General features: G+C 38.9%; 1 protein-coding gene across 1 annotated transcript in view; it reads left to right on the top strand.

The window, feature by feature from the left end:
• UBR1 (ubiquitin protein ligase E3 component n-recognin 1) overlaps positions 1 to 13,081 on the top strand; it is a 143,246-nt gene that overhangs the window by 65,838 nt on the left and 64,327 nt on the right. The window contains exons 24-28 of the mRNA XM_045015211.1: positions 1,090 to 1,138; positions 3,033 to 3,187; positions 4,634 to 4,733; positions 10,424 to 10,533; positions 12,407 to 12,499. Of these exons, the coding sequence (XP_044871146.1) occupies positions 1,090 to 1,138; positions 3,033 to 3,187; positions 4,634 to 4,733; positions 10,424 to 10,533; positions 12,407 to 12,499 (507 nt within the window). The remainder of the gene's footprint in view (positions 1 to 1,089; positions 1,139 to 3,032; positions 3,188 to 4,633; positions 4,734 to 10,423; positions 10,534 to 12,406; positions 12,500 to 13,081) is intronic.

Here is a 13,081-nt window from a genome sequence, read left to right as displayed (position 1 = left end):
GCACCATCCAGCCCCTCCCCACCCCCAGCAGCATCCCCAGCTCCTGGCCCTGGCCCCGGCCCCAGCCTCGGCGTGGCTCCGCTTCCAGCCCCACACAAGCCCCCAGCAGCCGCGACTCTGTTCCCAGCTTGGGGCAGAGGCTGGGAACAAGGCCAGGAGTGGAGCCAAACCTGGCTGCAGGCCCAACTACCAGCCCTCACCACAGCCTGGCTGTGGTTCTGCCCCAGCCTCAGTCCCACTCCCAGCCCCACCCTCAGCTGCAGCCCCAACCTCAGTCCCCTTACCCCATCCACCCCTCACCCCAAGCTGCAGCCCCACACCTGGCTCCAGGGGTGGAGAAACATGGACAGAGGTAAGGGGGGGGTGTGACCCTCAAAAGTTTGGGGACCACTGGTCTGGGCAAAGTGAAGTAATTGCGTTGCTCATTTGTAGTACACTACAAGTCAAAGCTGATCTTTACAAATTATTTTTCAATTTTTTTTCTATCTTTTAGACTTCCCTGGATGAGCAGTATTGTATTGAAGTAAAAAAAAAAATCTAACTAATATAAATTTGCAAAATATATTAAATATGGTTACGCATAAAGATATTTTGTTAGGTGGAGAGCTATCTTCACAAGTTTTTTTTTTCCTTCTTTGAGATGTGCTGATCAAAAGAAATACTATACAGGATCAACACATTTTTTACATTCTTGTAATAGGGGAGAGTTTAAATGCATAGGCTCTTTTGGAAAAAAAAATGACTTCCTCATAGATGTTCACAAGAGAATATGTTGAATTTGTATTTGTATAAATGGATAGGTAATATACACAGAACTTCAAGGGAATAATTGTAGTTTTCCACACACTTATAAAAAGTACTAAGAAAAGTTAAACTTATCCCTACTATAGGTTTATTGTAGTGTTTGCACTAGTTTTATTATCCAGGCCCACAACATGTTTTCATGTGCTGATGTATTATACAATGTGGGTGGAGTGTCAAAGTAAATCTGTGGATTTTGCTATGTTTGTTAGTCTACTGTCCCTGATGGTTTCACTGAAGAATCCTCCAGTGCTGTTGGTACAATAACTTAGGCCAAGTTTCTTACAGGCTGAACATATGCAGAAGAAGAGAAGAAAACAAGAAAACAGAGATGAAGGTAAAAGGTTGGACTGGACGATAGACCAAGTGCTATGGTTCAGTGCACCAGTTTCCTTTGTGCTTATAAAATAAAAACTTTATGTGGCTCAGGGATTGATAATGGGATAGAAATTGTGTTGAATCCAGGGTCACAGGTTGGAAATAGACCTAAATCTTTATTGACCATAACGTGTTACCACCAGACATCTTTTTGGTGATTTGGGGGTTTTTTTCAACAGTTGGGAGGGCTCTCAGTTCAGTTTCTAGTGGACAGATGTCCACAAATTCAACTCATTGTCAAAACAGGCAAACTTGTTGACAATCTAGAGAGACCAAGGAGACTAAAGTAATTTTTCTCCTTTTATAGGTGGTTCTTCTGGGATAGGGTTGGTAGGGTAGTGTAGGGAAGATTGTACTGCTGCCGCCAGTGCTGTGCCTGTTCTATGGATGGCTTCATTGTAAACTACCATAAATCTGATATCTTTCAGAAACAATCAAAACTCACTTTAAAAGTCACAAACTCCATGTGTCAGAAACTTAGAGATAAGACTCTTATGTTTCGGTTGTAACAGAACTATTATCCCCTCTTTCCCTAACCTCCCTTTTTAATTCCACAATCACCATTTAAGTCATGAACTGTAATTGAAGAGCTTTGGGAAAAACTGTTGGTGCACTGGGCTGTTATTTGCATATGAACAATTTCATTACATTTAAGACCAACGTCTTGCCCACTGTTGTTAATTCCAGTATAGTAATAAAATGGTATTTGGCTAGTTATTCTCCCCAAGTTTTCAACTGGATACACTGGTCTTCGCTTTCCATTCTAAACTGTGGTTTAATATTGTGTACTGTTAAGCAGCGCTGCAGAGTTCTATATCAGCGGTGTGTGAAATTATTTCTTAGGAAATTGTATAGTGTGCTTTGGGAGCCTTTCAACTGAAAAATGCTGATTGAAGAAAAGTAACCTGACACTTGTTTAAAGGACACAGTCGACTTGGAAATTGCATTCTGTCTGAATTTTGTATCTCCGTTGTTTATAAGTAACACCCAAAATCCATATAACTAGAAAGTCAGCGAAGAGAAAATTCTGTTGTTGGTCCCCTCTCCACTGTCCCTCGCCCTGTTTGTTTACTTTGTACATTGACATTTACATACAATAGCTTTCACTTTCCCCCACTACTGGAAATAGCAGGAGTGCAGAAAACAACTATACATTTTTGTAAGATTTTTTTTTTTAAATCCTAACTTTTATATAGTGCTTTGTCAAACTGGATTTCATGTAAATTGGGCAATTCAAATAAATGTAAAGTTTAATGTCTCTAAGGTAATACGTATTCCTATTCCTTCACTGGCATGTGTCAGGCTCTGTTTAGTGCTTTGCATGCAAATTTCTACTATAAAAATTTGAGAACTTAATGTCAAATATTACAGAAGCAAAGGAACTGAAGAACTGTACTGTTCTGTATACCATATTGCTGCTTGTGAAAAGGTAAAATATTCTGGCTCTCAGATGTATTGGAAGACCATTATGCACATGTTTTTAAAACTTTATACTTCGTTAGCCTGAGTTTTATAAAGATCGTTATGTGAAAGCTGAGACCATACAAAATATTTAAACTTTCAGAAGTTCAGAGCTGTGATTTCTAAGCATCTGCAACTGTTTGTCTCTCATGCACTCTCACTTTTTTCCAACGCTGTATTTTACATACAAACTAAATGGAGGTAACGGTGAAAACTTCATTGAAAAAGGCTAGTGCATGTGGTCGGAAACTTGCTCACTGACTGAAATATACTCAGATTCCCCCCCCCCCCGCACTTGGTAGCAGTTTACCTGTTGTCTCCACTTCCTGCTCACAATCTGGTAGGAAATATTAGGACGTTATTAATATGCCTGCATGTGACTTCTTTTCTAGCACTGCCACCTCCTCCCCCTCCTGAATTCAGCCCAGCATTCAGCAATGTGGTGAAAGTTCTGAACTGTGATATCATGATGTATATCCTCAGGACTATCCTTCAAAGGGCAGTACAACTGGAGACCCACTTATGGACTGAAGCTATGATCCAGATGGTATGGATTGCATTAGTATTTTTCCTCCTTAATTTGGGTTAACTATTGATGCTAAAACACTCTTGTCCGTTTATATGTAAACACGCAGCACACTACAGTAAACTGTAATCTTGCATATCTCTTGAACATTAGCATAACGTACTAGACTTGATTTGAAAATCATTCTACATTACACCTTAATGAAATGGCACTGGATGACACTTTTAAAGTCAGTTATTTGTGGTGTTTGGTAGATAAGCATAGGCTTGATAAACAGAATCTTACTTTCTTTCTCTCTTATAGTATTACCATTTCCAGTACATGGTTTAGTTTTTTTTTAAAGGCACATTGTGTTAATACTTCTAAACTTATAAATGTGGTTAACCAATATTTTAATTGGAAGAAAGGGACCTCTTTGATCCAAAAGGCTGTTTTTATAAATTTTACTGATCCAGCAAAGGTTTCCCATTATCTGCCTCCTCCTCTATAAACTTTAAATGTAATTTACGGTAGTAATAAGCACTTTGCAAAAATAAGTATTGCAGTTACATAACTTGAAGTGTTTAACAGTCTTGCCTTGTCTCATCTCTGAAAGCTGTTTCAAGACAGTTGCGCTGTCTGGTTTTCTGACTTACAACTGCATGTAAAAACAAGCTTGTTAAAGAAGCAAGGTGGGATAACTTGGCTCTGTAACACTGATATGTTGTGATGAAGTGGGAATTTTCTGTAATATTTGTATGACCTGTGTGTGTACCTCAGTTTCCCCTGTATGCTGCATTGTTACCCAGTTTGTGGAAAAGGACTGTTTACTCTCAGGGCAGACCAAGAGACATTGGTATGAATGTCACCTAGCTGTCTGAGCCTGGATGGGACATCTAGCAATCAGTGACCCGAGGGTGATAGATTTTTCCACCTCTCAGCAGGGAAGCTGAGCATTATCCCCCAGCTTGAGAACAAAGAAATGGGAAGGTGTGAGGTTGGGGGGATAAGAATTGGTTGCTGTAAGGAGTCAGACAGCTTGAACAATGGGGTTCACTACAGCTTGGCCGGGCTGTAGGCTAACCAGAATGGACTTAACTTTCTTTTCTCTATGCTAACCTAAGGACTTCCTCTGTTGTGTTCAGTTGACTAATAAACCCTACTGTTTTAATAACGCTGTTTGAGCATCACTGCAAATGCTTTGAGGCACATTAATTCATTAAGAGTGTGCACTTTTGCTGATGATGACTTGTAAACCTTGTACATGGCTGATGTGAAACATGTAAGGATGAACTAAGCTTAATGCAAGGAAAAAGCAGGGGTCGTGCATAGTTAGGACACTTGTATATTCTGTGTATGGTTATTGAATCTTCTGTTTGAGATCCGTGCACTATTGCGCTGTGTGATATATTCCTTAAGTTCTGTCAATATGTCCAGTTTTACAGCCCTCTAGTAGCAATTGAGTTTTATTATTTCCATCTTTCACAGGTACTTCACCTCCTTTCTCTGGGCTTACTGGAAGAGAAGCAGCAGCTAGAAAAGGCTCCAGAGGAAGAAGTGACCTTTGACTTCTATCACAAAGCATCAAGTATGTTTCACTTCCTCTGAAGTGGGGAATGAATTATGCTAACTTCTTATTATAAGGACAATATTAGCCTCAAAAGAAAAGTTACCGTATTTTCCGGCGTATAAGACGACTGGGCGTATAAGACGACCCCCTAATTTTCCACTTAAAACATAGGTTTTGGCCTATACTCGCCGTATAAGACCTCTCCCTCTCCACTTTTTCCAGACCATTCATGATTTTATAGACCTATCATATCCTCACTTAATCATCTCTTTCCTAAACTGAACAGCCCTAATCCTTTTAGTTTCTCCTCTTATGGAAGTAATTTCATAGCCTTGATGGTCTTTGGTGCCCTTCTCCAATTCTATTATATCCTTTTTGAGATGGGGCAAGCAGAACTGGACACAGTATTCAATGTGTGGGTGCACCAGGGATTTATAAAGTGGTATTACGATATTTTCTATCATATTTTTTTTATTCCTTTCCTAATAGTTCCTAACATATTATTAGCCTTTTTGACTGCTGCTGATCATTGAGAGGAACTTTCAGAGAACTATCCTCAGTGACTTCAAGATGTCTTTCTTAGATGGTAACAGCTAATTTAGAACCCATCACTATATGTGTATAGATGGGATTATTTTCTCCAATGTGCATTACTTATCAGCATTGAATTTCATTTACCATTTTCTTGCTCAGTCATCCAATTTTGAGAGATCCTTCTGTAACTTCTTGCAGTTTGCTTTGAATTTAACTATCTTGAATAATTTTTTTATCTTCAAACTTTGTGATCTCTGTTTACCCTCTTTTTCCAGATTATTTATGAATGTTTTGAACACGACAGGACCCAATAAAATTCCTTGGGGGACCCTGCTGTTCATCTCTCTCCATTGTGAAAACTGATAATTTATTCTTACCCTTTGTTTTCTATTTTTCAACCAGTTACTGATCCATGAGACCTTCCCTCTTAGATCCTCTTAGTTTACTTAAGAGCCTTTGATGAGGGACCTTTGTCAAAGGCATTCTGAAAGTCCAAATACACTGTATCATCTGGATCATGCTTGTTGCTTATCCCCATGCTTGTTGACTCCCTCAAAGAATTCCAATAGATTGGTGAGGCATGATTTCCCTTTGCAAAAGCTGTGTTGACTCTTCTCCGACAAATAGTGTTTGTCTGTGTCTAACAGTTCTATTCTTTACCATAGTTTCTACCACTTTGCCTGTTACTGAAATTAAGCTCTCCAGCCTGTAATAGCCAGGATTGCCTCTAGAACCCTTTTTAAAAACCAAAAATACATTAGTTGCCTTCCAGGCATCTGGTACAGAGGCTGACTTCAATGATAGGTTACATACTACAGTTAGTAGTTCTGCAATTTCATATTTGACTTCCTTTAGAACTCTTGGGTGGATACCATCTGGTCCTGGTGACTTAAACTAAACAGAGAGCTCCTTTGTCATCTAGTGGCCCCACTGGCTGTTTGGTAGGCTTTTTGCTTCTGATGTACTTTAAAAAAACAAATAAATAAATAAATTGCTGTTAGTTTTTGTGTCTTTAGCAAGTTGCTTCTCAAATTCATTGTTGGCCTGCCTCATTATACTTTTACATTTTACTTGCCAGAGTTTGTGCTCCTTTCTATTTTCCTCATTAGGCTTTGACTTCCAAATTTTAAAGGATGCTTTTTTGCCTCTTAATGGCCTCCATTACTCTGCTGTTTAGATTCTTGGGGTGTTCAGGACCATGAGTCAACTTGATACCCCCTTGCCTCCAGTGAAGGAGAGACTTGCTTGCGTTTAATTGGGTGTCCATTCCCTGACTTCACCAACCTGTTAGCTACCCAGTCTCCTCTGGGCTATGCCAGCCCTTATTTTTTCTTGCAGAATTATAGGTGTACTCCAGTCTCCAAGGCCCTTTGAAGTGTTCCCTTATAGTGTCCAACCCCTTATCCACTGAACGTTCACAGAAATATCATCTCTGCTGTCCCCAAGGGAACAGTATACACATCAGCTTGAATGATTCAGCTAAGGATCAGCTCCTTGTATAATATCACAACACTGAGATATATTTATAGTGAAAACAATGATACGTTTATTATCAGTGGTTTGAGATTCATGAACTAGTGAATAAGGATAACGAAAACAAAAAAGTTATATATGAAACTATTTCTAGCAACTAAACTTAATTTAGCAGGCTAACCACCTGCCTTAAAGAATTTTCTCACCCAAATGTTTCTTGCAGTATTTCAACCCAGTCTGATTGTGAGCCTGTTTTCATGAATGAAATAAGGGTCTCCTTTCCTTCTACTTATATTCCCCAATGTTCATTGTCTGTCCTCAGGACAGTAACTCCTCCCCTTCCCTCCACCCCCCTGGTTTTACTGAGTCCTGCTTCTTCCCTGTTGACTTTGTATGTAAATAGGCCATCCATTATGTTGGCTTAAAATGCTTAATTTACATGCTGTCAGAGAGTAAAGTGAATAAACATCTTTTATCTGACAGTAAATCTGTTTGTCAACTCTGCCTTGATGCAAACTATAGGAACATATTTTCAGCATACATACGTAACTCCTTTCATAGCATCTGGACATACATTTCACAATGATATTAATTACTAGTGTGATTCTGGCTTTCATTTAAGATCTCCCATGATATTCTTTGGTGAACCAGAATGTACATACCAGAATCAGGATATTCTGGTAAACTTCTTGCCACTTGATATTGAGAGCTTCCTGGGTCATGTCATCCTCCTTCCACTACAGGATTATCATGAAGGAGAAGAGGGAAATTCCTTGAGAAATGACAAAAATAAACTAACCACACATTTTTGTGCCCTTTGACTTGGACAGATCTTAATTTGTCTCCGAATTAAGGGGTTTTATTACTCTAGTGACAACAGGAAAAAAGCCAAGATTTCACTTATAAGCTATATGCAGGATGCTCTTGTGCTTCTTTCCTTTGACTCTAAACCTTATCATTTGTATCCAGAAGATCCTTTGGCTTGCAGTAAAATCTGCTTAGGTTGAGGTGGAGTCCAAATTCTTTGCATATTTAATCTTCCATTCTTTTTATCTTGTATAGAGTTGCTACTACATTGTGTAAGAAGAGAGTCTCTTTTGCAAGCTAAACATTATTACCTCCTGTGATATGGATCAAAAATTAGAAATATGAATCCAAGCCACTGAAGTGGCTTTTATTTAAAGCTTTTGAAAACACTGACCTTATGAATAAGGCTAAGATTTAATCGTGGGTATTTTTAGTAAAAGTCATAGACAGGTATCAAGGCTGATTCCCCGCTTTGGCACTTCGAGTACAGAAGGTGGGGGCCCACAAGGATTCTTAAAATTAATACTGGCCACTCCAGGCTTGTATTAAACTCCCAAGGTTACAGCTTCTCTCTGACCGTGGATAGGTAGATGCTGCCACCACCCAAATGCAAAAAACCCCTTTGAATTCAGGAAGGCGCACTTGGGAATTCCTCCAACCCTTTCTCACCCACCCCCCCCCGGGGAAACGCTGAGAAAGAAAACAAAGGAAATCAGCTGTTGCCACCAGCTAATTAAACAACATATGCACAAGCCTCTTAGGACACAAAAACCCAATCCTGTTCTTAAAAAAGGTAAATTTTATTAAAAACAAAAAGAAAGAAAATACATCTGGAACTTACGCTATTGCTAGGTTTTAAAAGAGCAAATATAATAATTAAGCATCAAGAATGGTTTTCTTGAGGTCCAGCTTAATGGTTATAAACAAAAGCATTTGAGGGTTAGCACAGAGGAGAGCACAAGCCATAAGGAGATAAACCCCTAATTGCGTCTTTCTGGACATTTCCTGATCTACTTACGGGTCTGGGGTTTCAAATGAGTCAGTTCTAGGTATAATTTAATGATTTTTCATACCTTGCTTAAAGCTTTTTACTGCATAGTTCCAGCCCTGTTTTTGCTCTGTCCCTTCTCTTCAGAGAACAACAGACAGACAAAAGAGGAGTCTTGTTTCAATTTTTAAAAGTTCTAGTCTTCCCATTGGCTCTTTTGGTCAGGCGCCCACCCCCTTCCTTTTACCTATGGGCATTTTTAACCCTTTACAGCTACTAACAGGGATTTTGTAACTAACTGGCTGGCTGGGTGTCCATAAAAGAGAGCTATCTCCCCCCTTGATTTATCCCAATAGGTCGTGGGCAATTAACAAAAATTAATGGCCTGGGACCTGTCCATGACTTTTACTATAAATACCCATGACTAAATCTCTGCTCCTAGGGCACTATTGCTCTGGAGGGCCCCTGCTCCAGCTGTGGAGGCTGACTGCCCCCAGTGGCCTGCTGCTCCGAGGCCTCTGGGGAATACTCTTCCAACAGCCTCCGAGGCCTCCTGCTCTGGCGGTCCCTGGGACCGATGCTCGGGCACTCCCCGGGGCCACTTCTCCAGCCACCCCTGGGACCGCTGCCTCTCAGGAGCTCCCTGGGGCCAGCCACATGACTGGTGTGGCCCAAGAAGTCGCCTTGGGGTGTCTGAGCAGCTGGCCCCAGGGTCAGCTGCACCAGCCGCTGCAACTGTGGAGTCACGAAGGTTGCAGAAAGTCATGGAATCCATGACTTCAGTGACCTCCGTGACAGAATCACAATCTTATGAACAATATGCAGTAAAAGGGGGAATATTAGTGAGTCTGAAAAGTACAATCTCTTAATCCCCATTTTTTATCATTCATGTCTTTTTGTTTGTCAAGCAAATTAAAGGGACACAATCAAATTGAACATCACACTTCTGTTTGGAAAATTTTAATACCTACTGTAATTACAACTTCACCAAAGATTACTATTACTGAAAAATGTCAGTGGATGAATTCTTTGTCAGTATATTTTTGTATATGACCTCATATTTTGTATAGTGAATTCTGTTGTTTTCCCCTGCATAATCAATTACGTTGTGATCCTGCAAACTGCTCCTGCAGCACATTGAACACCTTTAAAGGCAATGGAGTTCAGTATGAATGCAAGGATTCACCTGAACTGAGCAACTTGTCAGATCAGTGCTGGCCTTAGTCAGCTTCTTTCCTGCTGAAAAGTCTCTAATAAACATCATTAGGGAAACAGAGAATCTCTCGTTTAAAAAATCCTCTTAATTTTTTTTTTTTTTTTTAAATTCCAGAGCCTACCATTCAAAAGGTGCTCTATTGGAAGCTGGAGTATTTCAAAATTGTTGGATTTGGAAAAAAAAATATTGGGTTGACATAGTCTCTTTTTAAAGTTGTGAGAATTCAGTTTGCTCATTCCTCCTGTAACGTGCTGTAAGAAAAGTTCAAATGAAGGGAGTGGTTCTTAGTTCTTTAAAAGCTACTTTTTAGCAACAAAGTACCATCAGAGTTTTGACCAAGAGGTCTGGAATTATAACCACCTGTTCTGACAGAAATGGGCTTCTATAAGATGAGCTTTCAGCAAATTAGGTAAAACGTGACTTACAATAACAGGAAGGAGCATAGATCTGAAAGTCAGGTCTGTGCTATCGATACTTCTGCTTTTGGAAGGAACCTACATTAAAGTGTAAGCTGTGTTTGATCTATGTAGAACAAAGATTTAGCTACATGTGTCTAGAATTGAGGCAAATCTAAGGCAGCACAGTGACTATAATGTGTATTGCCAATATTTTAAATCATGTTTATAGTAGCAAAAATGTTAGCCAGTATTTCTGAAAACTTGCGCATTTACACTTCATCTCTTTGTGAAGGAATGGGAAGCTCAGCCTTGAATGCTCTGAACATACTAATGCTTCTGGAAAAACTAAAATCAGTTCCTCAGTTAGAAGCACAGAAGGATATGATCAACTGGATACTGCAGGTAAACAATGCAGAAGCCAAGTGTGATTTGGCTTTAATAATTCAGCATTTTAAAAGAGAGAAGTTTGTGACTGCTTTAGCTAATGCAGTAGACACTGTTCACACCTGCCGTGATCTCTTCAGTATCCTACTGTGTTGAAAAGCTTATTTTTTCAGTTGCTGAGATGAGATGATTTTTTTCTTATGTACACCATGTGCTAATACAGAATCCAGTGCATAAGTCAAAATTTTAGCTAAATAATATTTAGTAGTGACTTTCTAAAAAAAACTTTCCAATTGCCCTAAATAACTCAGTATTCATATTTCTGTAACTTCATTATTCAAGTATCAGAGAGGTAGCCATGTTAGTCTGGTTCTGTAAAAGCAGCAAAGAATCCTGTGGCACCTTATAGACTAACAGACGTTTTGCAGCATGAGCTTTCGTGGGTGAATGCCCACTTCGTCGGATGCAAGAGTTCCACTTCACATTCACCCACGAAAGCTCATGCTGCAAAACGTCTGTTAGTCTATAAGGTGCCACAGGATTCTTTGCTGCTTTCATTATTCAAGATATTTTAAATAGTAGAGAAGTAAAAAGAAGCTTTGGTGACATCTGTCGGTATTAGTAAAATTGGAAAGTTTTTTTAAGGTCTGTTAAAATCTTTTTTTTTTTTTTTGAGAGGGTTAAACACTTTTTGTAGCATCAGTCTTCAAATTAAATGGCTAAAGTGGAAAATTACTTTATAAAAAGCACAATGTTTTTAAATGGTGTATAAATTAAATTTAAAGTGTTTAAATTAGAGCTTTCAAGATTTCTGGTAAGATAAGAAAATTGTTGGAACAAAAAATCCAAACTTAAAAGTACAACCTTAACATTCACAATTTTTGTTTTTTAAATGGGATTTTGGATCAATATATGGGGGTTTTTTTGCGTTTAATTTTCTATATTTTTTTTTAAAAGAGGAAAATTTGAGCCTGCCGTTCAGAGGCAATTTCCAACTGTAGACTTCTTTGTTGTTGTTGTAGTGTTGTCTAATTCACCTTCAGTCAAATGTCAGTCTGTGAAATTGTCAGACCAAAAGACTAATGTCTCCAAGTTAGGAATATGTGAAATTGAAGATGTAATCTCCCCTCTCTTCTTGCCCCCCCCAAAAAACTCTGCTATAAAATTCTTTTAACATAACATTAACCTAACCTGACATTCCACAAAAAGAAAGCAGCTGGTATTCTTTTTATGAAATTGAGTAGCAAGAAGAAATATGCATCAAGTTTCATAAAGGGAAAAGTGGTTTAATATTAAGGTGTGTTGAGGACGTCTATCAAATGATCCTTTTGATAGTGTTTCAGAAGCATAGCGTTGATATTTAAAGTTAAGGCTAATTCTCCAAAACTGAATAACTGAGATTACTATGCAAAATGAGGATTAGGGAAGAGGTTGTTTAACCCATGACAAATTTCTTAAGAGAGCCTTTCACCTCTGGGTTTGCTAGTTTAAATAATGCGCTGGACGGTAGTGACTGAACATTACCATATGATGTCCCTTTAGTAGCCTATATGAAATGATTTGGTATTGGTGATCATTTCTTAGTGAATAGAGATTCTTATGACAGAACATCACACTAATTTCCACTAATTAGCATCCTTGTTAGTAGTTTTCGCAATGGCTAAGGACTGAATAGACCCCAGTTGTGGGGTTGGAGGCACACTGGTATTGTGGGAAAACTTGCACTGACTCAGTAGAGGCTTTTCGTACTCTGATAGTTCCAAGTACATTTTTACCAACATGAAATTCTCAAAAAATGTTTAACCTTTTAACAGCCCTTAGGTTCAGTTATACGGCATGCACAATCCAGTCACATTTTATATTCTCTTAACACCTAAATCTCTATTCCCAGATGTTTGACACAGTGAAACGATTGAGAGAAAAATCAAGTTTGGTGGCAATAGCAGCAACTACATCAGGATCAGAAACTACAAAAGGCGATGAGGTAATAATAAGCAGGGAAGGAACTGATGAAATGCTCCACAGGGAGACATTTGTATTTACAGTTTTTTAAGGACCAATTTTCAAACATAAGTGCTTAAATGTAGGTATCTAAATCCATATTTGAGCATCTAAATACCAGTTTTAGGCATTAAGTGATGATATAATGTCTTAAACTGGTATTCTGGGGTGTATTAACAGGAGTGTTGTCAGTAAAATATGAGGGATTATTGTCCTGCTCTACTCAGCACTCTCCTCTTTATAATGAATCTGAACTGTTTTCAGGTCCCCCCCCGTCTTCTTTTCTCAAGACTCATTTTTTTTTAAAACAATTCACTCAGATTCATTATAAAGAGGAGAGTGAGTGTTCTCCTTGTCCAGTGAAGGTAAGACCAGAAGTAATGGGCTTAATCTATAGCAGGGGAGATTTAGGTTAGATATTAGGAAAAACTTTCTAACTGTGGTACAAGGACAGTTAAGTACTGAGACAGGTTGTGAAATCTCCATCTTTGGAGGTTTTTAAGAACTGGTTGGACAAATGCCTATCAGGGATGGCCTAGGTATACTCAGTCCTGCCTCAGCCCAG

The sequence above is a fragment of the Mauremys mutica genome, chromosome 4 (genome assembly GCF_020497125.1).
Source record: "Mauremys mutica isolate MM-2020 ecotype Southern chromosome 4, ASM2049712v1, whole genome shotgun sequence".
Taxonomy (NCBI): domain Eukaryota; kingdom Metazoa; phylum Chordata; order Testudines; family Geoemydidae; genus Mauremys; species Mauremys mutica.
This window is presented reverse-complemented; position numbering and strand designations above follow the sequence as displayed.